Genomic DNA, 26,634 nt, shown 5'->3' with positions numbered 1-26,634 from the left:
AGCACATACGCCAACCAAAAGAAGCCAATGAACACAAGACAATCACCAGCTACACTTTCACGGGATTGACAGATTTGAGGAGAATGAAGGCTAATATCTGTCATTCTCCTGAGCAGCCATGCTTTGCTTTTCTCCGCATTTCAATACTTGAGGCTAGATACTAAACAAATTCAAATCCCTTTCCAGATACAAATGCTTGGGGTGCTGTGAGAAGGCATTTGCTTTCAAGAGTTTTAGGCCTGTACAGGTGACCAGTGGGTGCTGTGTGCGTTGCTGTTTGTGTTAGAAGCTGCATGTGTTGCTGTAAGAAGGAAGGCAAGTGCAGGAGCTGACTGAGGGAAGTTGTCTTCTATCTCCTCCTCTGTGCAGGACAAGTACTTGAAGAGCAGTGGTCAGGAATGGAGGCTGTCGGCTTTCCCTTAACGGCAAGACGTGCCAAGGTTCTGCCTGCCATCAACACCATGACTGCCAGCTATAAGGACCGTTTCCCGTACTACCCGTTGCCTCAGAGCTCCAGCCTCCCCTGGATGCCCAGCACCTACTCTAAAAGAGATGCCATCAAACCAGCTTTGGCTCCCTTTTCCAAAACTTCCCAGGGGATGACCACCAGCGAGAAGCTCCCTTACATTTCCAACAGAACAACCCTCTTCACCCGCTACACCCCTGACGACTGGTACAGGTCCAACCTGACCAAGTACAAAGAGTCAGAGACTTCCCGGCACAATGCGGAGGCTCTGAGAGTTGATACCACCCGCATGATTGAGCATAAATACCAGCAGACAAAGAAAACACAAGCAGAAAGCACCAAAAGCCTGGGAGGACGTGTGAATGCTATTGAGTTTTGGAAAGGGGAGCTCTGCCGTGAGCTGGATGAGATGATCGGGGAGACCAACACGCTCACAGACATGAAGAAGAGACTGGAGAGAGCCTTGGCCGAGACGGAGGCCCCTCTCCAGGTAAGCACTCTGTCCAGTGGGCTGCAAGCTGTAGCCTACTGCTGGAACAACTGCAGCCATTCAAATGTCTAACTAAGTTCCACTGCAGCTCCGCAAGACCTAGAGAGTTTTTATGAAGAGACCATAAGTTAAGTTTGCAATGTCTTCCCATCTGCTGCATCCCCTATCAGCCCGTTATGAGCTCATCACAACTCCATTTGCTTAACCAAATATTTGTGTAGGCGGAACATCCAAATTCCTGGAGTGGGAGACAGAAGCCCATGTCTTCCTACAACACCCTGGGGAGGTCAGCATCAAGGCTGACACAGGTGCCTGTGCCACAGCTCTGGTTGCAGCTGGGACACGCGTGCTTCCTCATGTTGATTTGATGCATACGGTGCAGTTCGGTTTCTTGTTGTCAGCTGAAGCAGCCGCCCTGGGCACTTTGTTCCCCTGGTGTCCCCTCTGTGCCCGCCTAGAATTTCTTTTCTTCCATTTCTTGAGATGGGGACTCTCTCTATAGAGAGTCCTGCCCCTGCACCCAACAGCGATGGCATGTCCCCAACAGGTCGCTCAGCAGTGCTTGCTTCAGCGGGAGAAGAGGATGGGCATTGACCTCGTCCATGATGATGTGGAGAAAGAGCTCTTCACGGTAAGTTGGGCCACCCAGATCATGTGTTAAAGCCAGTTTTACCTAAACTGCCCTACAGAGGCTTTGCAGCCTTCTTCCCTACCTGGCTCCTTACCGCTGGGGAGGTGCTCAGCTCTTCAACCCCCCAAAACCTGCTGGGCCAGGGGATGGGGTTCCCCCAGGCAGCAGCATGCCCACGCCGTGTGGGTATGACTTGGCCGTACAGAGGAAGGAATAACTGAAGAGCAGCTGCGTGTTTGTGTAGCGTGTGGGGGTTCTGTGACCATCTTCAGGGAGTAGTGCACTAAAGACATGCACGCAGTTTGGGGGCACTTTCTCCACTCCCTGCCTGTTTACTCTGGGCAGAAAGACAAGCAGGCAAGTTCTTGCTGTGTGCAGGGTTGGGGAGGTCTGAGGGGACGAGTGGCATCAGGACAACTGAGTACAGACACTGATGATGGGGCCATGTGTCCTTTACCCAGGAAGTCAATGTCATCAGGTCGTGCCAGGAGAAGATGCTTCGGTACCTGGATGAAGCCAAAGCCCAGCTCGCGTAAGGAGGAGCTCCTTATGTCATGCCGTAGGGCTGATGTGCATTTGCAGTTGTGATGTGGACCCCCAGCAGACCCCGACCTCTCCCCACACCCTGCAGATGGAAAAGCCAGGCGGGCTCCCCGGGAAGTGGGCAGTGATGCTCATGGGAGGACAGAGCTGCGTGGGAGGGAGCTGCGGGGAACTGGAGCGGGGAGGAAGCCCTTCCACCTGAACATCCCCAGCGATGGCTGTTGTTTGCATGTTGAAGGTCCAACAGGGCGGCCCAGCACGAGCTGGAGAGGGACCTGGCCCACAAGCAGGCGGCCCACCGCATCGATGACAAGTGTCACCACCTGAGGAGCACCTCCCACGGCATCAGCTACTACCCAGCGGTGGAGCGGGTCGATGCCACGTGAGTGCACGCTGGGCAGCACGCCAGCAGCAAGCTGTGCCCGGGATGCACGGTGCCTCTCCCTGGCAGGGAGCTGCTTGTCCCCAGCCCACTGTCAAGGCACGTCCATCCCGCCTGGAGACAGCTGCCTGAGTGGGACCGTTTCTCTCTGCTTATTGTTATTCTTACTGTTATTGTTATTGTTAACCTTACCTTTATTCTTACCCTTACTCGTACTCTTCTTCTCATTCTTATTTTCTGTTGTTGTTCTATTAAACTGTCTCTATCTCCACCCGTGAGTCCTGTTCTTTCTCTTTCCCCTCCATTGAGAGTGGCTGTGTGGTCCTAGCTGCTGGCCAGAGTTAAACCACAACCTATGCTCAAATTAAAGATGGAGATTTCAGATACATTTAATCAGTGCTGCTCCCAGGCAGGCTTCATGCCTGCCCACGTCCAGCTTCAGCACTACGGGCTTACCGGGGCCTCTTCTTCCCCCTCACCTCCTGAAGGATCTCGGTGCCGGACTCTTGGGCCAAGATCACAGACGACAACATCCTCCGCTCACAGAGCCAACGGGCGGCCTCCTCCAAGCTGCGGGACAACATCGAGAACCTGCTGGTGGTGGTGGCAAACGAGATGCGGAGCCAGTTCAACAGGGTGAACATCGCCTTCACCAAACGCATCAGCGAGACAGCCGATGCCAAGAGCAAGATCCGGACCCACCTGGCCAAGGTAGTCGGAACCCCTCCCTTTCGGTGTGTCACTGTCACTTCCTAGTGACACCCCTGAGGTGGGACCCTTAGGAGTTGGCACCGTAATTTCATCTCAAGGGGTCTGTTTTTGCTAGGGCATCCTCACTGGCAGCCTGGGAGCACAGGGATTGCCAGCAGAAAATGCCAATGCTGGTTGCATCTCCTGGTAGTTCCTTCAGAAGCGCTGGCTGCCCTCCAGAACGGCCTTGCTGGGCCTCTGCTGGGCTGCCTGCTGGGGGGGTTGCAGGCTTGCTTCTCCTCCAAGGACGTGCTTTCACTCTCCGTGCTCTGGGGCTGCTGCACAGGCATGCGTGTGTTTGCTTTGCCAAGCAGAGTCAGTGGAAATCAGTGATGGACACCTGCCTCAGAGCTGTGGGTCTCATAGAAAGCTTCCTGAAATGGGCCCCACACTGTATTGAGTAACTGAGGGAAGACGGGGCTTGCAGCACTGCGAGCTGATGCCACGTCTTTCAGTGAGGATCCATGAAGAACCTTCCCTCTCTGAGTTACTGTTGATGGATGATTAGTTCCAGCAAGCGGTAATTTTGGGAAGCTGGGTATTCAATAGGTCCATCAGTGCTCCAAAACCTCCTCTGATGTGACAGCAAGAGCCAAGAGAGGTTTTTCCCTGAAGAAAAATTACTCTTGGCTCTGCGCCTTGATGTGTAGCAGAATGACAGGGGTCTGAGCCCAGGGTCTGCTTATTGAACTTGTATTGTTCTGCAGATGGACAGGAGGAAAGGGTAATTATGTTGTCACTTGAGAAGATACTTTTTAATTTGTGCATGGGTTTCTTTTTTACGCCAGACGCTGCAGGAAATCTTCCAGGTGGAGAAGACCATGGAAGCCATCCAAAAGGCCATTAGGGACCAAGGGCCTCCCTTAAAAGTGGCTCAGAGCCGGCTGGACGAGCGCACACGCAGACCAAACGTGGAGCTGTGCCGGGACACTGCCCAGCTGCGGTAAGGCAGGAGCGTGGGTCTGGTGGGCTCCTTGAGGAGTTACGGCTGGTAGCACCCGGGGGTAGCACTGCATGAAAAATTAAGCATGGGCTTTTCTTTCAACAGTCCTTCCATAAGCGCACTGCTATAATCAAAAGCAATGAGCAGGTATTGCAGCCTTTGGGTGCTGGGAGAGCTCTGCGCCCACAAAGGAGGCTGTACACCATGGCCGGGTATAGCCTGATGGCACCCCATGAGGGGATGGATTCTTCCCGCTTGGGTAAGCCCCATCTTCTCTCCAGCCTGCTTCCCGGCAGTTGGATGTGCTCAGTTTTGAAGGACGAGCCCTTTACTCTCCAACAGGATCCTGCTGAGATCCCTTAGGCCCTTCCTTTTGGGGAACTGCAAGGAAGGGTGCCCCCTATGGAGAAGCAGAAAGGGCTGTCCTCACCTTCTCCGAGGACACTGGAAATCCTTTCAAGGACACAGTGGTCTGTTTGGGATTGCATGCCGAGGAGCTGTGGAGGAGTAGGCTGGCCTGAGCGCCCAGCAGCACCCCCTCTGAGGCACCCCAAAGTTCACCCCTCCTGGGAGCCTGTTGGGCAAGACTCCAGCTGAAGCCTTTTCAGAGCAATTGAAACCCAGCCCCACAGCCTTTGCAGCATCTCGTACAACAAGGGTTTTTTCCATCCTCCCCTTGTTTCACATTCACTTTTAGCCTCTCCCAGATGTCCTGTTTTCTTTGTGTGCATCTGTGGGCATGGGGAGGATGCCTGCACAGGGAAATCCAGGAGGGGGAGCCAACAAACCCCCCAAACCAAGCAGGAACAGGAAACCACACCTGCTCATCCCTCTTCTTGCTGGCCCGAGCTGTTCTGGGAGAGGCGGCTGCGCATTGCCAAAGCCTTTGAGCAGACTTAACCATGCCTCCCCGCTGAGGTCTGGAGGAGCTCTGCCCTCAGCTTTCCCATGCGTCTGCCAGAAACGGGGGGTCTGAGTTAATCTGAGCACGCTGAAGGGGGAAATCCTGTGACCAAGGGGCCCTTCAGCAATGCCACGCTAGAAACCACCCCCACGATGGCACTGTTAACCAGGGTTTCTTGCTGTTTTCCAGCCTTGTCAATGAGGTCCACAAAATCAACGAGACGGTCCAGAGCCTCCAGCAGCGCCTGAGAGACACCGAGGACACCCTGCAAATGCTGGTTCATACCAAGTCGGTCTTGCAGCATGACCTGGCCGTCAAAGCCAACACACTCTTCATTGATGAGGAGAAGTGCATGGGCATGCGCAAGACCTTTCCCAGCACGGTGCGGCTGCTGGGTTCCATTTAGGCTCAGCTGAACTCACTGAATCTGTTGTGGGAGGGATTCCCAGTTTGGCTAAGATGCTTTGGAAATACTTGATTAGAGTTTCACTTCCTGGTGAAAGCCATGAGTAGAAATTAAATGATCTTTTTGTGTGTTATACGGTCTACCGGTATTTTTTTTGCCTTTGGTTTTTCTCTTTCCACTGTACTTTCACGGTGTGCCAGAAAGTCACTGAAAATACTTTGTAAGCGACTAAGAGTAAATCCACCCACGGGGATTCAGTCCTACCCTCTCAGTCGGTGATTTTAGGAGAAAAACTGTCGTGTCTGCCTCCTTTTGAGGCACCTTCTTATCACCTTCTTAGAGGAACACCTTTTCATTCCTTGGTGTTTCCTTCTTGCCTCATCGCTGGAAGACTTCAGGTGTCCTGCAGCGTAGCCAGCACATCTCAGAGCAACAGCCTGTGGGCCCTCGCTAGCACCCTGTCCCTCTAACCTTGGCGTGTCATCTCACAGCTTGTCACAGGTAAGCCTGATATTGTCCCCCTCTCCCTTCAAGCCTCGTTTTAAGCGCTGTCAGGGAGCCCTGATAGCTGGTGAGCAAAGACCTTTTTCCCCCTTTGAGACAAGTGAATCCCATCTGACGCCGGCAAGCCTGGTGCTGTGTAGGCCATCCCCTTATCAAAAAAAACAAAATTCTGTTGGTCACACCAGCCATGGAGCCACCTATTAATAGACTGGGCTTGTCTGTATGTTTCTTCCAATGTCGCTGCCTGTAACTGGAAGGAAAGAGGAAAAAATAACCTGTGCCCCACATCCCCTTACCAACCGTCCCAAGGCCCTGAAGTCTCTTTTGATCGCCATAGGAGGAAATGTTGCAGCTTCACCACCACACACACGGAAGAGCAATAATGGGTAATAGTCCAGGTGAGCTGTGTGGGGACATCGCACCCTGGGGAGCTGGGAGGGTTTCTTTCTTGAGGGACCTGGGCATTTCTTCCACCCCTCCTCAGGCCAGCCAGTGACCGTGGCCTCTCTTCCTTTTCCAGCCTGACACCGGCTGCTGCAGCGCCACAGGGAGGGAGCACTTGGTCACCCCCAGCTCCCCCTAGCACGATGCAGCGAGTGGAGAGCATGGCAATGGACCTGGACAACCGCTGCCCAGTGTGCCTGGACAGCTGGGACGATGCCGCCTATGCCATGCCATGCCTCCACCAATTCTGTTACCAGTGCATCCTGCGCTGGGCTAACAGCAAGCCCGAGTGCCCTCTCTGCAAGAGGAGAGTGCGATCCATCGTGCACTCGATGAGGGCAGACAATGACTTCGAAGAGGTTCCCATCGCGTCATCTGCCTCAGCCCCCGCACCAGTTGGCACCCGGCAGGCCGGAGGAGCGCCCAGGCACCCAGACACCCACAGCCCCCCTCGCCGCTCTGTAACACCTCAGCCGCTGGCAGTGGAGTCGGTGCCCAGGGCTCTGGTGGGCGGCCTCCAGCCCCATACCTGGGCGTTCCTCTTTGACGACCACCCGGCTCTCCTCCAACGCTTTCTGCCCTGGCTCCAACAGCAGCTGGGGCTGATCTTTGCCGAGGAGCCTTCAGCAGCCGTTGTGATGGAGGACCTCATCTTGGCCGTCCTGGGCTTCTTTGGTCTGGACGAAGAGGTCCTGATCCGGCTGCTGCAGGTCAGCCTCCAGGATCGCGCGGCGACATTTGTACAGCAGCTTATCAACGTCGCTGTGCAACGCTGCAGCGCGGAGGCCCACCGTCTGCTGGGCCTCGAGGACAGCCATGCTGCCGAGGAGCGGGAGGGCAGCCCCGTGGCTGTCCCTCCTCCTGCTGCCTCCAGAAGGGGGTCTCCTGGCCCTGGCCAAGCCACCTCCCGCAGCCCTGCCGCAGACGATGAAGAGGAGCGACCCAACACCTCCACCGCTGCTCTTCATGGGGCTCCCGGCAGCTGCCCGATGCCCCTGTTCCAACCAACGGGGAACAGGAGGAGCTGCATGACGATCCAGGGGAGGTTGCTGCAGGTCCCTCTACTCCCAGCCGCAGCAGGGACCTCTCCCGTGGGGGGCCACGGCGAGGCCCGAAGAGGAGGGCCAGCAGCTCCCAACATTCACCTCAGCCACCCAAGAGGCCACCCCACCGGCACAACTAGAACAAGGCCCCAGGAGCTGCCAAAACCAGGGCCAGGCCAGCAGCTGGGACACATGCCGGCCAACGGTTCAGTCAGAAGGGGGACTCCAGGGCTGGACCATGCCCCACTGCCAAACGTCCCATGCCTGGTCTCCTCCTCACCACATCATCTGCCCCCACCTCCCAGGGATCTGCTCTCCTACCAGCCTCTACTGCCCCGTCATGCCCTGCAACACTGGCACCCAAATCTTTCCTCCTGCTCAGAGTCTGCACCACTTGGCTCTGCCCTCTGCATCACCCCATGCTCACACCCTGCCAAGGCAGGAGCCACAAGAAGTTCAACAGGAGAAAGAAGTGAAGTCCAGAACCTGGCGAGGGACAACCCCAGGAACCAGCACATTTGGCGCGCTGCTCGGCTGGAAAGCAGCTTGGCGTAAAAAGCCCTGCAGGTCCTGGTGGCCACCCAGCTGATCATGAGCCAACAGTGTGCCCTTGCCACCAGGAGCACTGACGGTGTCCTGGGCTGGACTGGAGAGAGAGTCTGGCAAAGGAGTGTGAAGATGATAAAGGCACTGCAGCATCTCTCCTCTGAGGAAAGGCTGAGCGAGCTGGCACCGCTTAGCCTGGTGAAGAGAAGGCTCGCAGGGGAATTGATCAATGCATAAAAAGCCTGATGGGAGGCTGCAGAGAAGATGGAGCCAGACCCTGGCTGAGCGGCGCTGGCTGTCTCTGCTGCAGCAGGCGGCTATCGCAAGATGACATCCAGAGGTCCCTTCCAACCTCAGCCTTTCTGTCATTCAGTGAAAGTATTTGAATTGCCTAAAGAATCTATATGAATAACTTCAGTGCTGTTCTATAAAGTCAATAAAGAAAAGAAAGTAGTACAAACTTGCTGACGTTCCTCAAACTCTATTGATCGAATCATTAATACTGTGAAGTTCCAACACGCAGGGACGTCCCCAAATTCACTTATATGTTCTGGAAGACTGCCTCAGCTCAGTCAGCGTGACCCCGACATGGGGTACAATTCTGCTGTGCTTATACTTAGTTGCCATCCTCAGGACACGTACCAGATGTATGACACAGGTGCAGGTTCTGCTGCTGAATAAAAGGACTGTAATCTAGGGCTGCTAAGAAAGACCCATAACAATTATGCTATAGAAGAAATATTTCCTCTCTCTTCTGCTGATCTTGCAATTTTTAGTTTAGTGGAAACTGCTCAGTTTTCTTCACCTTACTTTGAGTATTTCCCACTGTTATGCCTGTCCTCAAGGATAAAAAAAACAACAGCAACAAAATCACACATCTCTACTTCCACTATTACACGTAAAACCATTCTGGGAGCTCGATACAGTTTTGTATATATTTCATTATTTCCTTTTTATTTTATTCTTAACGTTTTAGTCAAGTAGATCAGTTCCTTCTGAAATCCTGAGTCTCTCTTTCTCTCTCCTGCCTCTCTTTGAAGACACGTTGACGAGAGCATCTGTCCTGCCACCCAGTGGCCAATCCGGCCCAAACCACAACAGCCATAGAGAATCACACCTCCCGTATCAACTCTGTGCTACAGCTCATAATCAAACCTTACCAGCTATTTAGTCCTCTCAGTTTTTATTGACACAGAGCAAGTTTTGCAGACCCAGTCCAGTTTTGTTCCGGGGAAATTCTATCTGGCCTCATCTTTCCAGGGCCAGGCATCACACACCGCAGCAGGTAAAACATCCTGTCCTGCAGAACGCCCGTTTTCATGGGGGAGGGAAACAGCACTGCGGGTAGCACTGATAACGTAGACCACAGAAGCAAGTGGGCAGAGCTCCATGAAAACACTGCCAGGCTTTTTGCCACACAAGGACTACCCCTGCAGTCTTGTCAGAGGTTGCTTACTTAGCTTATAGCAGTCCACCCCTCCAACGTCAAAGGTGTTGCTGCAAGACTGAGACCCCAGAGATGCCACAGAAAGCACCATCTCCACCCCTTTACCAAAGCGGTTCCCGGTTAAGTACCAACAGCAGGAATTGCTGCTGCCCACTGCTCTGGGCATCCGCCACCATCCACCCCACACAAAGGGCCAGCTGGGTATCTCCCCCATGGGCACGCCAACTCTGCAGACTCCTTTCAGGTGTCTTTTCAGGCAGAGCAGACACAGACCAGATGAGTTTCAAGCTGAAACACGACTTTGTCATGCAGGCAGAGAAAAAAGCTCTCAGAACTTGAGAGTTTTATTTCTCAATCTGAAAAATGACACACAGCGTAGGTACAAAGACAAGGAGACGCTACAGTCCACAGCAGGAGCGGTGGTCAGGCACTCTCCCTGCACCTCTTTGCCAGGGACGGTGCTCTTGCACAGGCAGAGGTATCTTCTCCCCTCCCCAAAAGCGCACTGACCCCACAGACAGACATTTCTCCCACACCTCCTCTGAAGGAAGGCTACCAGCGTCCCACCTGCAGAATTAGCCAGAGACTTCTCAGCACCTTATCATGCCGCTGTGCTTTCAGTCAGAACGGCATTTTTGATTATAAGCAACTAAGGGCAGAACTAAAGTAAATCTCCATCAAAATGCAGCAAAACCATGACACTGTTCTTATTCCTCCGGCTTCTTTCCAGAGTCATTTACAAAATACCATTCCTCTCTAGGCCACTCCTAATGGACAGCCTTTCAAGATTTTTCAAATCCACAGCAGCATTTTCTTTAAGAGTTTAGCACCCAACACAGAGCTGAAGGCATTTCTCCTTCTCCTAAGAAAGCCCAGCTCAGTCTCTACTTTGCTTCCCATCTTCCCCACCCCAACTCACACCAACACAGCGCACGTACCTCCTCAAGCAACACTTTCTTTCACCAAAACACAGGACCTGTTTCTGAAGTCAACTGCCGGAGGGACCAGCGAGAACTGCTTGGGCTCTTCTACCTGTGACATTGAAAGGGATGTTGAAGTGGGATTTCAGTAGTGAACTCAACATGACAAACTCCAGCAGAGGTAAGAAAAACACATTTTTTAAGAACTAGTTCAAAACAGGGCCCAGGAGCACCACTAAGTGTTTCAGTGCCACATCCCCCCTCTCCAGTAACACCAGAGTCGCAGCAGAACTCTAATCTGTAACAATAAACGTACGAGGCACATACTGCCTGTAAAAGCAGAAAATCCAAAACTGCAGGCAAATCCTCACTGGCACAGAGCAGCACACTTCAGTCCTCCTCAGGGTCTCTGTTGAAAGGGTGGTAACTGGAGCAACGGGATTTGCCACTGCCTCCTTTCTTCCTACAGAAGAAAGCTATCGAGTATTGCCATACATTTGCCTTTCTGCTCTGGCAGAGCCCTTTCTTCCGCAGGCCTCTCTGAAGTCCTTGGGAAGTGCGGAGTGCCCACAGCTCTCCTGTCCCACCCCCAGCGCTGGAGGCAACCCAGGGGAGAATTAGAGCAGTCGAGAAGCTGCTCTGGCTTGCGTTGCTGTGTGAACGCATGCCGACCACCTCCACAGACGCAAGGCTAACGGCAACCCACCAGCAAGGAACGCTTCTTGCACCAGCCTTCTTCAATACCTACATACTTTCGTGGGCCTAAGCCCAGGTCTCCCATGACAATTTTCATTAAGCTGCATTCTAAGTGATGATTTTTCAAAACACTCTGGAGATTGTCCTTTCTTAGCAGCTTTCTAACTGCTCAATCAATGCAAAGTATTATTTTTCCCACACAAATGGAAACTCATTGGTCTCAACCTGATATTACTCGGTGTTCCTCAAGAGTATCAGCCTTTTCTCCCAGCTGACACTTCAAGAGCAGATGCAGCAGCTCAGCCATTTCCCAAGAAATTCTACACAAATTTGCAGTACCTGGAACTAGGTGCCTACACAGAAGTCACATCTCATGGGAAAACACACGTTTAAGGCCATCCCTCACACTCTGGTGTTGCTGGCCTTCTTTTGCATACATTTGTTTTCCTAGGTATAAGGATTAACAAAACCATGAATCATTTGGGTCAGTCTGCCACACCCTGCAGGTAATACTGCATAGCATGTTTTCCAAGTGTTCACGGCCCTGGGAGTCACGCTTGCCCACATGGAACAATAAATGCTCAATAATGCCCAGATCACAAAGCCAATACGCTGCTTGTGTGCACCAAATAGAAGGCAAAAGCACAGGAACTCCTATGCAACAAGGGTCCGAAGAAGCAGAAGAAGCTGCAAGTCGAAACCTGAGTCATCAGATCCCAAATTTGGTCCAGTTGTTTTGTGAGTACGAGTAGCAATGAAGACACACAGAGCGACAAACACAGCAATCCTCTTGGTGTCTTCAGGAAGAACCTAAATCATTAGGCACAGTCAGAAATGGTGAGCGTCCTCAGATCATGTGCCTGAGCTCAAAAAGGAAACGTTTCTCCTCCAGACTGGCACAACCTGTGGAAATAAGACTATCAGGAATGCTGCTGAGAAGGAGAGAGATTAAGATGGGCAGATCAAAAGTCAGCATGTTGCACCTTAACCTGCGGAGGGACAAGGGCAAAAGGTTACAGAATTTGCAAACGCGTGCTCAGGGAACAAAGAAATACTGGAAGCAAAGCCGCGGCTCCCCAAGGCTTGTGTCCTGGGCTCATGGGAAGGAAGCACGGCTAGCAGCTTGGAAACCTGCAAACCTGATGCTCAGGCTTTCCTGAGATAAGGCTCCAAGGCAATCCTCAACAGCTGTCTTTTCCCTCTACTTCCAGGAGCTGCAACAACAGAAAGGAAAGAAGGAGGAGAGAGACAATGGAGGAAAAAGGAATGAAACCAAGCTCACCAAGTGCCAAGGTATAGCCATCCCTGCTGAAAGGAGCACTCCCCCATTGTTTAAATCCTTCCTTTCTGCTCCTTGGCTCCGTCAGGATCCTGCCAGCCTGTGCTTTCAGCAGCAGCCTTTCTCTCCCGGGTGAAAGCAGAGCGCTCCAGCTCGCTCTTAGCTGCCCTTGAGCATCTGCCCGTGACAGCACACACACCCAACTTCACGCATCTCCTGCCACGGGCAGCCGAATCCCAGAGGCGTGCATGCAGCAGCTCTCTTCTCCCCCAAACACTCTTGCTGGCATGTTACCCACCTGCCTACTCAGAGGTCGACAACTGCTTAGAGGGTCTGCTATCTTAACCGGCAGTCAAGTAGTGCCAGACTATCCAGTCCACAAGCCAGCTGTAGCTTGCAAATCTCTGGGTGGGGGTTCAGCACACAAGTAAAAATTTTGCTGCCACCCACCCACTGATGCTCCGTGGATTCCCTCCTGTGCTGCAGCCCTGACTTCTGTGGCTCCCTTTGCTCAGGGGCACTTCAGACTTGCAGCAAATTGTGCTCAGATTCCAGCCCTTCAAATACAAGCCGCATGTTTTAGTCATTCCACATAGGGGAATCAACCCAAGATCACAGTACATCATCAATCAAGTTCATAAAGAAAAAGGCTGTCAGTAGGTGAGGGGTTTGGGGGTATTTTATAGGAAAGAGCACCTGCTCTTCCAGGTGTCTCAGCCTTCCAAGACCGAAGCGTGGAATACTAAGAACTACGTAGATACAGCATTTCCATCGCTTGAGCCTGCACTTGTTTGTGGCCTCAGAAGGGTCCGCACAGCTCCGTCATTTAAGAGAGCTGCTGCTCTAAAGGCAGGCACTCCAATGAAGAATTCTCAAGCAGTTCACCACACTCCATCATGAAGCTGCCTCTCCTGAACAATGCAGAAAACCAGGCTGCATATAAGGTGTTTCTAAGGAATCATTTTTCTGGTACTGGTTCAATAAGTCACACACCTACCTAAGCACTAAGGCTCTACATAAGAAAGCAACGACACAGAGAATTGCTCACACCACAACTAGAAAGCACAAAGTTAAATCTTATCAAAATGAAACGGAAATATTGGAACGGTCAGGGGGTTGGTTTTGGTTTTGTTTTTTTTTTTTTTAAATTTATTGGATGTCACCAGGTCTCTCTTTAAGCCATAAAGCACTGATTCAGCTGATGAAGAACATGACATGACATCACTGAGGCAACGAGCTCTGTGCTTGAGGTCTCTTCCTCAACTCTGAAGGCACAGAGAGTCCCCACCAAGCAGCAGATCTTCTCTGTGCAACACCAGGGTGGGTCTGGCGTCATCTTCAACCACCCATTGGGTAGCTGAGGCAAGAACCGGCCGGGGACAGCAACCCGCCATGGGCCTTCCCGTCCGCAGACTGAACACCCCTCCTCCAGGCCCCAAGGACCTCGGTGGCCCTACAGTGGACTCCTCCTGTCGCCCCTGCGCAGCAGCATGCACCAGGCCAGGCCCTCTGACACTGTGGCCGCTGTCCTGTTGAGGCCTGGCACAAGGAGGGGGCTGGAGCCCAGGGCACACCAGGGGACATGGAGGGCAGACCCACTGCTCCAGGGGCAGCCTTTCTCTCTGGAAGCAAAAGGGCCGCCCTCAATGGGGCCTTCAGGGCCTCAGGGGCCCCCCTCCCAGCCACAGCAACGTCCGTTGGTGACATCACCGGCTGGCCGTTAGGCAAGCAGGCAGCCCTGTGGCTGGCCCACAGCTCGCTCAGCAGCCAGACACACTCACGCCAAGCCTGCTTGCGAGAGGAGGAGGCGGCCAAGGGAGGCGAGTGCCCACAGTGGGTGGCACCAGTGCCTACATTGAGTGGGCCCAGGGCCAAGAGGCTCATTGGAAGCCCTGAGGATGCCTCCCCAGCCCAGGAAACGCCAGTGGGCTGGCGCCAGCAGCAGCAGCCCTGCCCAGAGAGATGAGCCCATGGAGGTCGACCCGCCAGAGAAGAGGGATGAGGAAGAGCCCATGGAGGTGGATCCCCCCGCAGATGACACAGAGCCCATGGAGGTGGATCCATCTCCCGCAGGCCTGGTGGGGCACACCACCACCACGGCCAGGCTGCCTCCAGCAGCACGCTGTCCAAAGCGCCGCAGGACCCTCGCGGGCTGCCAGGGACAGCCACAGCGCAACAAGCGGCGCCAGCCGCGCAGACGACACTAGCTGTAAGTGGGCAGCGGGTGGAGGGAGGTGATGGGTGCCCTCTGCTGTGTCCTGCTCTGGGTTCCCCCGTGCCAGACAGAGATGGCCCTAGTGGAGAAAAGCCATGCCCCGGTGCCTCCCGGTAACCAGCCAGCTTCCGTTGAGCTCCCAGTGTTTGTCAGTTGCAGCCAAGAGCCACCAGAGACAGCAGGATGGAGCTGTGCTGGCCCAAAGCAGCACCAGCAGCAGCACCCTGCATCCCATCCTTACTGTGGCTGCCTGGGCCGTGTCCTTTGGGCACGGCCAGGGTCCTCCAGTCCCGGGTGGAATGGGCCAGGCCAACTGCTGCTGTGGCTCTAGGTGGGCTCTCCCTGGGGCTCGGGGACACGCGGGCATGGCCGGGCCCCACAGCAGCAGCCTTTCACATACCCACCGCTCTCTGCTCTGCAGGGAGGCTCTCAGCAAGGGCACGGCGGTGCTGAGCGTGGATGAGTGGTTGAGCCAGGGCTGCAAGAGAAGCCAGAGGTGCCTTTGCCTCCTCCAGCAGAAGCTGCTCATTGCCAAGTTGCAGTAAGTGCCTGCAAGCCCAGCCGCCTTTCCCCCAGGCCTGTCCCTGGCAGCAGGGCAGGGACACCCTGGCACCAGCCTCAGCCCCCGGGGACACCTTGCTGCTGGATGCACCCATGTCTGCCCCAACAGCAGGCGGGGGACAGGGCTCCGGCAGGCTCCACCTCCAGCTCCCTGCCTGCCTCTCCGCTCTTCAGATGTGGCACCACCCTGCGCCCACGGCTCTGCCTGGCCCTGGACCAGCTGTGGGTGCTGAGTGCTGACAAGGAGGCAGCAAGAGCAGAAAAGGAAGGAAGTGATGAGGATGGGACCTCCATCATCCTCTCCTGGCCCAGCAGCTCCTGTGTTGCCACTTTCAGGTGAGTCATGGTGCCACGTCCCATGACTGGGCAGGAGAGGTTCCCAACTGGGCCCATAGCATCCTGTGAATGGCCTCTGCCCTCCGAGCAGAGCCTGGGCAGGGAACAGGCAGCACGCTGGCACAAAGGAATAGGGGCATTTCTACATCCTGAATCCCCTGGTCACCTTTTGGTGCCCAGAAGGGAAGGGCAGAAGAAGCTGCAATGCCAAGAGAAAGGGAGAAGAGGCAGCTTGGGCTTGACCCAGCTCCCTCCCTGTCCCTTCCTGGTGCACAGGACACCAGAAGGAGACAAGAGAGCCCGGGTGAGCTGCCTCCCATCCATCAAGCACCTGGAGAAGGAGCTGAGCCACTGCCACGCTGTGAGTGTTTCTGTCCCTAACAACCGCTCCTCCAGCCGAGCAGCAGATGCATCGCTGCTCACCTTCTTCCACTCCTTCTTGCCCAGTGGAGGACATTCAATCCCAGGAGCCTGGAGAAGCTGCTAGAGGTCCAGGCAGAGGTGAGAATGGCCTTTCCCCCACCCATGGCTGTGCAGGATGTGTGGTGAGTGGGGTGAGCCCCGGAAGGCAGAGGGTCCCACCGCTAATGCTCTCAGGCTGCTGGTGCCGCCTGGCAGCTTGCCAGTGGCCCTTTCTGCTGTGAGGCTGCTCTCTAACCGCTCTCTGATTCTTGTAGGATGATCCCAAGCAAGCACCGCTGCTTGCCCCATCTGTCAATAAAGGAGGACATCACCGCTCAGGTAAGTTTTGGAAAGAAAGGCAGGGAGGGCCTTTTGTCCTCCTGCAAGCGGCACGTCTGCAGAATTGAGGATGCTGCTGCCCTTCACCCGGAGGAAGTCTGTGCCCATCACGCTGCAGCAGGAGAGAGCTCAGCCCTTGGTACCCTTCGACATTGCGGAGCGCTTGAGGTGCTTCCTGCTTCACTCCGTCCCCAGAACTAAATTGACCTCTGCTCCTCGGCCAGAGCCGGGAGGAGCCATGCTCACTTGTCCCTTGAGTGTCCCTATGCAGGTGTGGCAGCCCAAGGGAGGATGTCACCTGGAGGAGCAAGGGGACCCGCTGGGCAGCGGCTGCTGGACCTGGTTCTGCGGGGACACGGAGCCTCTGCTGCTGCCCACAGCTTGGAGGAGGAGGGCAGGGCGAGGGCTGGGCAGGGCTGTCGTGGTGGCATGCCGGCTCTCAGGAGCATCCCAGCTGGAACTGCTGAGCCAGAGCCGCGGTTCCAGCTGCTGGCCCCCTGCCCGTCCTGCCCCATCGCACCACGCTGCAGGCAGGGCAGGGCAGGGCAGGCTCTGGGAGCGCTGGGCTGGTGGTCTCCATTGACGGGCTCTTACTCTGTTTTCCTTTGCAGCGGGAGGGAGCAGCAGCAGCAGGAGGAGGAGGGGGCTGCCCTTCCCCCAGGTACAGGGGTAGCAGCCGTGGTGCACCAGGCAAAAGCTTTCCTGGAGGCACCACCCTCTCTGCTAGTCCTCAAGGAAGTAGAAGTGGCAGATACGGAGGCAGGATTGGAAATAGCAGAGGTATGGCAGGTCCACAAACACTGCAACAATGTGTCTCGTGGAGGAGGGTATGTCTTAATAAGTCCAAGGAGCTGCTGTGCCTCTTCCCAGCATTCATTGCCATGTGGCTTTGTGTGTTTTTTTTTTTATCCCCCAGAACAGGGCAGTGTAAGTGAAAGTGGAAAGGTGGTTTCTCCAATGTGTTAGGAATGTGCTTATTCAAAGGAAATACCTACAAAATACCTGCAGAAGGACAGACTCCAAAAGCAAAGCCTGCCACCGCAGAAGGGGGTGTTGCACCAAAGGGGTATCTGCAGAGTTCTGTCTCGGGAGGGCAGAAGAAACGGCAGGAGAAAGAAGTGGGCAAGCCTTTTCTTGCCCGCAGGGGACCGCAGGGTGTCTGCTGAATGGCCCCTGCAAATTAGCAGAGTGTCACACACTTGTGAGAACGTTGTGTTCGAAAGTGAGGCCCTTGGAAGAAAGGGCTAATGCCAACCAGCCCAAGGCACCTTCTCTAGAGAGCTAAGGGAGCAATTTGCCAAAAAGTCGCTTACTCCTCCAGGGCATCCCTTGCCACCTGCTAACGCCAACATTTCTGGTTTAGGACACGACCACTTTTCCTCCAACCGCCCCCGAGACCACGACAGAGTCCCTGCGATGTGCAGAAGATCAAAAGAACCTTTCAAAGGCACAAAGGTAAAAGGAGTGAGCTTGGGTTAAATGGAGAACTGATTGATCCAGTTGATCCTGGCTTTACCTCTCCAATCCACTGTGGGATGGAAAGGTTTGCAGGCTCCCTCCAGGAAACCGAAAACCAAAGCAAAAGGAAGAGACCAGAGGCCTGGGAAGAGGAGATGGAATGTAAACAAGAAGAGAAAAGAAGGAAGAGAGGAAGAAGACTGCGACTGAAGAGAAAAAGAAAGGTCCAGATGGTGAAGAAGCCCAGGTGAGTCCCAGGCTCTGCTGCCCATCTTTCCCAACTCCTTAAACTGCGCTAAGTCAGTCCAAGGGGCTGGCAAGGGTCGGCCAGGGATGATGCCGTGCAGGCTTTGGGAAGAAGTCCATGGCAGCTCCCCAGGGGCTCCCGATGGAGCCCTGCTGCGTGGCACAGGCGCACTGTGCATCCCTGCAGACGCACAGTCTCAAAGGGCGTTCCCCATGGGGACAAGGCGCCAGAGCCACCCCCTGCTCAATGCCAGCTGGGCTAGAAACCCTTCCTTGCCGGCTGTGTTTCCCAAAGGAAGGGGAACCAAGTCCTGTCTCGTCCTGCCTTTGGGCTTTACCAGTGTTTTCTGACTCTGTCCTTGTAGGTGCCTGTTTCCTGTTAGTGCCTGAACCCCTGTGACTCCTGGGCTCCCGCACGCCATGTTCACAATAAAAGGATCTTTTCTCTCTTAATACAGTTGCGGATATAGTGTGCATGTGTCTTTAGTTTCTCTCATTTTTTTGGTTGAGGTTTTCATTAAAGTAATTTAATTTCTTTTTTAAACGTGTAAGTCTCTTTTCTCCCTCATCCTCTCCCTCAGAGAGTTAAACTTACTGGAGTTGTGGGAACTTGTGCTGTGTGCCCAACTGCAAAAGATAACTTATGACGCCCTGGCAGAAACGCGTATGACATATCCTGCACCACAAAAGGGGTAACCTGTCCGGCCTTCCCCACCCAGACCGTTCCTGTTTTCTGTCTTTTTAACAGACATGATGTACTCCACCAATGACATCATGGGACAAATAGCATCTGTCCTTGTTTGAAGTAAAACGGAACCGATTCTCTCTTCAGTCACTTCACTTTTTAGCTAAGCCTCTTCTAACTACTGCAGTGAGCAGCCTATTATGCAGAAACCGTTCACTCTCAGAGTGACGAGACCTGTGTTGATAGTTGATGCCAGGCATGGTATGCAGAGAGGCTCTTGCTTAGACTTAGGGCTATAACACCCAAGGGCAGATAACGTGGTTATTTGCCCCGTTGGAGGGTGGGAAGCGGAAAAGCGCAGAGGGGTCGCACCTGCGGGGAGGAGTGGACTAGACAGGTGACCCAAAATTGCCCAACAGGGGATTCCATCCCATCTGCCTCACGCGCAGTAGAAAAGCTGAGGGATCAAAGGGTCAGCCCTCTTTCTTCGATGGCCGACGCCTGAGGAGGACTCTGTCTGTTCGTGTGCATTTGGTCTCGATCCTGAATGCAGCTCCGGAATCCAGTTCCCATCCGTCACTGAGTCCAGTCTGGGACTTCCCCAGGGCCAGCTATCGAGGTGACTGTCATCCTGGGAGCTCGATACGGTTTTCTATACATTTCATTATTTCCTTTTTACTTTTCTATTAATATTTCATTAAAGCAGTTTAGTTCCTTCTAAACTCGTATGTCTCTCTCTCTCTCTCTCCTGCCTCTCTTTTTTTTTTCCTGAAGAGAGGGTGCGGGGAGCATCTGTCACTTGCCTTGTGGCCGTTTTGGCCCAAACCATGAGAGGCAGGTAGAGTGTTTACAGGAGAGAGAGCAATATTCAAAAGTTGCATGAAAACGACGACTTGGCAATGTTATGGGTACGTGTAGACTCATGACGGATGCTATAAAAGATCTGGATCGGGGTATTTTCAGAAGGGCAGCTTATGAGCCAGTGTAATCCTGTAGTAACGGACAGGAAGAACGTAGCGCTGCAACAGAAAGATGGACAGCTTTTGGCAGTCAATTTTGTGCTTAGGTGACTAAGTAGTTAGATTCTCAGGGAGATACTTAGAGAAGTACTACTTGAACTAAGTAGTTTCGATAACTAGGCAGACCTGGGCTGATGTGCAGAAAATTGGTGCCCCTGCTTAATATCTGCCGCACGTTTTCACCCTGGGTTTCTTTTTTGGTGAGCTAAAATGGTCGAGGCTTTGGGACAAACTGTCTCCTCCCATGTCTATCAAAACTGGACATGCCTTAGCGCAACTGGGAGTGGTAGTTTTGTAATTTTAGTGAATTTGCTGCTGTTGGAGCTGTAGTCAAAATTAAGGAAGGAGTTTAATTACTTGCATAAAGGGAGAGCATGCGAGTAGTCTACTGACTTTGGTGTGGTCCCCAGAGCACGAGGGATTTGGGGACCACTTACTACTGGGTGTAGTTGAGAACTTCGTGCTGGAGAGTCACTGTCCTGGTTTGAGGTAAAACAGAAACAATTTTGTTCAGTAACTTCACTTCTTAGCTGGGCCTCTTCTAACTACTGAAATTAACTGCATATTGTGCAGACAATGTTCACTCTCAGAGTGATAAGACCAATTGTTTGTAGCTGATGCCCAGACATGGTATGCAGAGAAGATCCTGTTTATACTTATTGCTATAACCCCCAAGGCCAACCAACTTTGTTATTTGCCCCGTTGGAGGGTCAGAAGTGGAAAAGCATAGTGGAGTCCCACCTGCAGGGAGGAGCTGACGGGACAGGTGACCCAAAACTCACAAACAGGGTATTCCATCCCATCTGCCTCATGCTCAGTATAAAAGCTGAGGGATCAAAGGGGCAGGTCTCTTCCTTCAATGGCTGACGTCTGAGGAGGACTCTGTTTGTCTGCCTGTGATCCCGATCCTGAATCCAGATCCAGAAACCAGTTCCCATCCAGCCTGGAACTGCCCCAGTGCCAGCAGGTAATGTGATTGTCACCTCGGGAGCTTGATACGGTTTTGTATATATTTTTCATTATTTCTTTTTATATTATTAATAATATTTCATCAAAGTACTTTAGTTCCTTCTAAACTCATAAGTCTCTTTTTCCTCCTCTGCCTCTCTCTTTGAAGAAGGGTAGAGGGGAGCACCTGTCGGTGCCATCTGGGGTGCCTCAGGTCCCCAGTAGTGGATTTTGGCCTAAACCACGACAGATTAATTGGCGCCCAACGTGGGGCCCGAGCAGTGCTCGATCAGACCTGTGATAAATTGCCCAAATAGTTTGAGTTCCAGCTTGCTCAGAGATTAGAACAGACAGCTTGCATCATGTCATTCTTAGACGAAATCTTGTATCATGCCTTTAAGCAGCTTTGTTCGACCTTAATGCAGTCAGCTTGGTTTAACCTGCCAAATGTGTTTCAAAGTTCATTTATTCTTTGGCTTTTTATGCGAAGGTTTAAAGGTGCTGTTTTGGTGTGATTCGCAATTCCGATGTATAACATGATGACTTGGGTAAGGGCTCTACCTGTATATCTCGGGCCTCTCGTGATGGATTCTGTGATTAATTATACTTTCGGTTCTACCTGGGGAATGTTTACTTCGCCCTTTGATAATTATGCTAATGTGACACCATCAGAGGTGGGGCACGGCAACCTTCTGGGCTCTGAGGATAAGGATTGGTGCCCTGTTAAGACCGTGCTTTTGTTGTCAGTTTTCCTGAATGTGATGCAGGGGTGGTTTCATGTGAAACACCGGTGCAGGGAGAGCAGTAGGGGGACCGGGCGCTGCCGCCACTCAGACCCGCGCAGCCGCTCGGCGATCTGCAGCGGCGCAAACCGCGGCCCCGCCCGGCCCGGCCGCAGCCGCCCCCCCCACCGCAACGGCACAGGCGCCTGCACCGCCTGCAGCGGCACCGGTACCACCGGCAGCCGACCCCCCCACACACACACCGCAACGGCACAGGCGCCTCCGCCGCCTGCAGCGGCACCGGTACCACCGGCAGCCGACCCCCCCCACACACACACACCGCAACGGCACAGGCGCCTCCGCCGCCTGCAGCGGCACCGGTACCACCGGCAGCCGACCCCCCCACACACACACACCGCAACGGCACAGGCGCCTCCGCCGCCCGTCCCGGCGCAAGCCCTGCCCCCGCCCTGCAGCGGCACAAGCCACGCCGCCGCCTGTCCCGGCACAAGCTACTCCAGCCACTACGAGCAGTACCAAAACTACTCAATCTCCATCAAAATCGGTACAAGCTGCCCCAGTAACCAGGAAGAAGAGAAAGCAGTCAGATCGTTCCCCTGTCGCTCACGACAAGGACCAGCTGTCCCAAGACAGCTTGGGAGGGAGTTCTGAAGGAGATCCAGGAGAAGGCCCTTCTAGAGTAGATCCAGGAGAGGGTCCTTCAAGCAGCCAGGGACCAGGTTAGGAAAGCTAAAGGCCTGAAAGAATTAAATCTTGCCAGAGAGGTCAAGGGCAACAAGAAAAGCTTCTACAGGTATGTCGGTAATAAAAGCAAGACTAGGGAAAATGAAAGGAAGAGGAAAACATTAAAAATAGAAATGATCCAGAAAAAGCCAGGTCACTGAAGCCTACAAACAACTTAATACCTTGCAAATGGATAATGTTAGTTATACACGAATTTCAAGTCTTTGATCTAAAACACAGGACACAATTATAGTGTTGATCTTCTCTGCTAAAAGTTTGCTCCTAGCAAGAAAAAAAGCTCCTATAGAAAGTTCTTATTTCGGACAAAAGATGCTTAAGCACAAGGTGCATTAAACACAGTCGAACCACATCCATTTTTAGAAACACTTCGTGTCTGTTTCACAGATATTTATGGCCTACACAGTTGATTTGATTTCTCAGGCGCAAAGGATATTGCATTCTTCCTGACCTACACTATGTATTTTGAACCTGGGGCGTTTCCACACAAACAGATTGTTGAACCGAGTCCTGTGAAAGTCAGTGTGCCTCTGAGCAGGTGAAGAGCCTGCCAATACAGATGAGATACCTAAAGGTAAGGATTGGAAGCCCACGTGCTTATGTTGTAGTATCGGAGGCTTATTTGCAAGCCAAGATGAGTCCACACTTAATTCTGACAGCAGGATGAAATAGATCAGCCTTTCAAGGTCCACAGGCCACTTGCTGTGCTTGTTGGGGACGGCAAACACTCCTTCATTAATGAACGTGTACAGAGTTGGAAGTTTACCGCTGCTTTACAGTTTGGGGATTTTCACTGCATCTCTTTTTTACCCCAAACTCTGTCTTTATTTTAAGAACTGCAACGTGACAGCGTCCTCCTTTATTCCCTTAACAATCAAACCAACTTTCGATTTAACTTAAACGGACATTTGTTCCTTAATGGAAAACTTTATCATAATTTTGTCAATATCGTCCCAGAGCAGTTCCGTTTACCTATACAGATCGGACCTTGCAGACTATCTATGGAAACGACATCGCAGTTACTGTGGCTCTTCTCCTTTACTGATATCGGTCAGTGCTGTCTTGTCTCTCTGTCTTACTCTTTTCCACGCTGCAAAAAGGAAAAAGCAGACCTCGAAATCAATGCGAGTTCCTCTTTTCCCCAAATTAATCCTCAGGCCTCCTCTTTTGAGAGTGAGGGGAACAGGTCTCTGAAGAGCAGCAACAGTGACACCCAGTGGCCACCTACAAATTAGACTTGAAACAGCCCTCAGGGCACAGGAGGTCCATGTTGTCTACCACTGAAAGTGAACAGCTCGAAAGAGTAGTTTAAAGTCACAACGTCCTGGGCAACCTGTTGTAGGTGACCCTGCTTGAGCAGAGGGTTGGAGTACGCAATGACCGGAGGTCTCTGCCAACCTCGGTCACTCTGGGATCTTGGATCCAAATTCTGAGATGTGATAATCAGCTGTGATCGAGTTTGCAATGTTTAGCACTGATGGCAAGTAGCCCAAACTGGTTTGTGACCACATAACAGTTATTTCCTAATAGAAAAAAAGAAAGATGAGTGTCTCTAGACCTACTTTACTTGACAGCCTTTGTCTCCCATTTATCTTGAAAACTTTATGCAATTTTCACATTGAAATAAGTAAATGAACTAATACTGTTGTTACCACTCCATAGTAAGAGAAAGCAACTCATCACAATTAATCAAACATGCATGGGTAGTCTGAATATACCCTACTAGAAAACTTGCATTTTCATTTCCTCAGACTGGCAGACTCACTTGAAAAAAAAAAAAAAAACCAGAAAAATCCATGAGATGGAATTCAAGTAGGGCCACTGCAAGAGCACGGGGCCGGGTGCCATGGCACTGTGCTCAAGGGAAATGGGCCCTGCAAGAGCAGAGGGCCAAGACCCAGGGGGCTGTGCTCTGGGGAGAGATGCACTCTGAGAGTAACAGGGGAGTAACTACCCTGGGGTAGTCCAAGCAGGGTAACGAGGTTGTGCCAGACCAGAGGGGGAAGCCCCGTGCTGCTCTTCTAAGAACACAGAGAGGAAACAGCGGGTATAGCACCGGGAAAAGACAGCACGGGTGAGGATAGCAACGCCACCTGCATTGTTAGGAACACGGAGACTGTTTCTGGAGCTTTCGTGCCTTTATTCCTCTCTCTGATCACTACATCCAGACTACTAAGGAGAGGCTTCTGATCTTCCTGGGGTCTGGCACATGCCCCAGATGATGGCCCAGCCCTGGTTTCAGCAGCTCCTGGGTCGTTCTTCTAGCGTTGCTGGTGGGCTGGCCTCTTGTTGGGTGGTGAAGAGTCCTCAGGGCTGCCAGCCCTCCTCTTTGCGGGTCGCTGTGTCTCCCCAGGGGAGCGTTCCCTGCCCTGGCTGGAAGTGGAGGGACCTGGCGCAGTGTCCTCTGGCTCCTCCTGCGGCTCTTCTTGCTCCTCTGGGATGGGAATCGGGGCAGAGGCGGAGCTGCCGGCATCCCCAGCAAGGGCAGCTGTGGGGGTGCTGGGGAGCTGGCCCACATTGTGTGTGGCAGGGCTTCCGGAGGGGGCTGGGCTGGGTGCAGGAGACCCTCCCCGGGGGGCAACAGGGCTGCCCTCCCACCCCCCAGGAGCATGGATGCCCTCCAGCTCCAGCACATGGTGGGCTGCCCCGGCTGCCCAAACCTGGCAGGGCCGGGGAAAACCAGAACCCATCGCTCAGTGATGTCACTGTCCCTTCCTCGGGGACATGGCAATGGGCTGTCCTTGCCCACGGCGCTTGCCCTGGCAGTGCTGCGGACCCAGCACATGCCTCGGGGGTTACCGCAACGCCACTGCTCATTCCATCTGCCACCTCTGGTCCCGTGCTCGGCGTCAGTGTTTCATGCCAGTCAGTGAGGTCTTGGCTGTGTCTTCCCAGGGTCCCGTCAGGTTCTGGTGGCCGTGGTACATATCTCCAGGCACATACAGCAAGAGGGTTCATTTGATAATGTCCCATGCCTCCCTGGGAGGCTGCAGGACAACGTCCCACAGGCTGTCCACGTACTCCAGGACTGTTGGCCAGCCCTTTGGGCTCCCCTGCTTCCTCCCACAGCACATCGAAGAACCAGCGCCTAAGGACAAATAGAAAGAGGGGAAGAGGCCTCCAAAGGCTGTGCCTCTCGTCCTCTGCCTCACCTCCAGGAATTCTTTTCCAGACTGGGTGGAAAGACATGTTCAGCTGCTGAGAAATATGCGCCTATGACACCATACACGGGAATGGGTGAAATCAATTCTATTTTGAAATAAAAATCTTCCTCCCCGCCTTGCTTTGAACTTTGCAAAATTTTTGAGATTTGTTGCTCCTGTTTACAACAGAGGATTTTATCTGGGATGCCCTGAATACCCCAGGGAATGCTCACAAACTCTGCGTGGAGACCAGTGATGCAACCTGATCAAAACAATTCAAGGATAAGATTACTTATCATATTGCATGGCCCTTCTCCTCGCTCACAGTGCGGTTTAGGGGGCACATTGCTCTTCAGGAGTTAAAATCATTCCATTTCTAAATGAATACAGTGTGCTATAGGGAGTCTGGAAGCAAAGCATGGCCTCTACCTGTTTCTATATCCCCAGGTTCTTTATTTGAGTCTGACATTCTAACATATGTTGCCTCACGTTCTAAAGTGATATATGTTTCCGCATGGGGAAACATATAGAAAAAAGAGCGAATGCCTTGCACTATGAGAAGCTGTCCTCTAATTTGATGGTATAGTTATAACCTGCTGTGCACGTGGTCACAAAGCAACCAACAAAGACAAGAAAAACAAGCCAGCAAGCAAAGTCTCACAGTCTCTCCCCACGCTTCAGCACTGCTGGCCAGCCCTCTTGGGCTCCCCTGGTTCCCCCCACGGGGAGTCAGGGGCAGCACTTGGCTCTCTTGCAGGGAGTTTTTCCAATTTTTCTCCCCTAGCCAGAGGGCGCAAGGCTGATCACCTCTGCTCAGCACCCATCAGGCCTCATCTGGGCACTGCGTCTTGTTTGGGGTTCAGCAATGGGCCCACGTTTTCTCTAGTGCTTGAGAGAACAGACCGGTGAATGTAGCATTACAGCGTTGGTGGATAAGGGAAGAGCAACTATCACCTACCCGGAAAGGATTTGACGCTGTCACACACAACGTTCACGTCTCCCAGTTGGAGAGACATGGGTTCCACGGATGGACTACTCGGTGGAGAAGGAATTGGCTGGGTGGCTGCACTCAAAGAGTTGCGGTCAACTGATCAATGTCCAAGTAGAGACCAGTGAGGAGCGGCATTCTTCAGGCGTCGCTATTGGGACTGGCGCTGTTTAGCGTCTTTGCCGGTGACATGGGTGTTGGGATGGAGCGCACCCTCGGCAAGTTTGCCAATGGCACCCAGCTGCGTGTTGCAGTCGACACGCTGGAGGGAAGGGATGCCATCCAGAGGGACCTGGACAGGCTGGAGAGGCGGGCCCGTGCCGAGCTCGTGATGTACAACAAGGCCAAGTGCAAGGTCCTGCACGTGGATCAGGGCAATCCCATGCACAAATACAGGCTGGGTGGAGAATGGATTG

The 26,634-nt window shown here is 53.1% G+C and overlaps 1 protein-coding gene across 1 annotated transcript; it reads left to right on the top strand.

Annotated features, from left to right (window-relative positions):
- Positions 1-398: 398 nt before the first annotated feature.
- Positions 399-5,515, top strand: LOC309683180 (tektin-3-like; the record flags this gene model as incomplete). Its single annotated transcript, XM_082497381.1, has 7 exons — positions 399-956; positions 1,504-1,587; positions 2,049-2,119; positions 2,369-2,512; positions 3,001-3,223; positions 4,051-4,205; positions 5,299-5,515. The coding sequence occupies 7 exons, from the start codon at positions 399-401 to the stop codon at positions 5,513-5,515; spliced, it is 1,452 nt and encodes a 483-aa protein (XP_082353507.1).
- Positions 5,516-26,634: the final 21,119 nt, after the last annotated feature.

Source organism: Vanellus vanellus (assembly GCF_965231255.1).
Source record: "Vanellus vanellus genome assembly, chromosome: Z".
Taxonomy (NCBI): Eukaryota; Metazoa; Chordata; class Aves; order Charadriiformes; family Charadriidae; genus Vanellus; species Vanellus vanellus.
The sequence above is the reverse complement of the archived record's forward strand: the minus strand, read 5'-3'. Positions and strand labels throughout refer to the sequence as shown.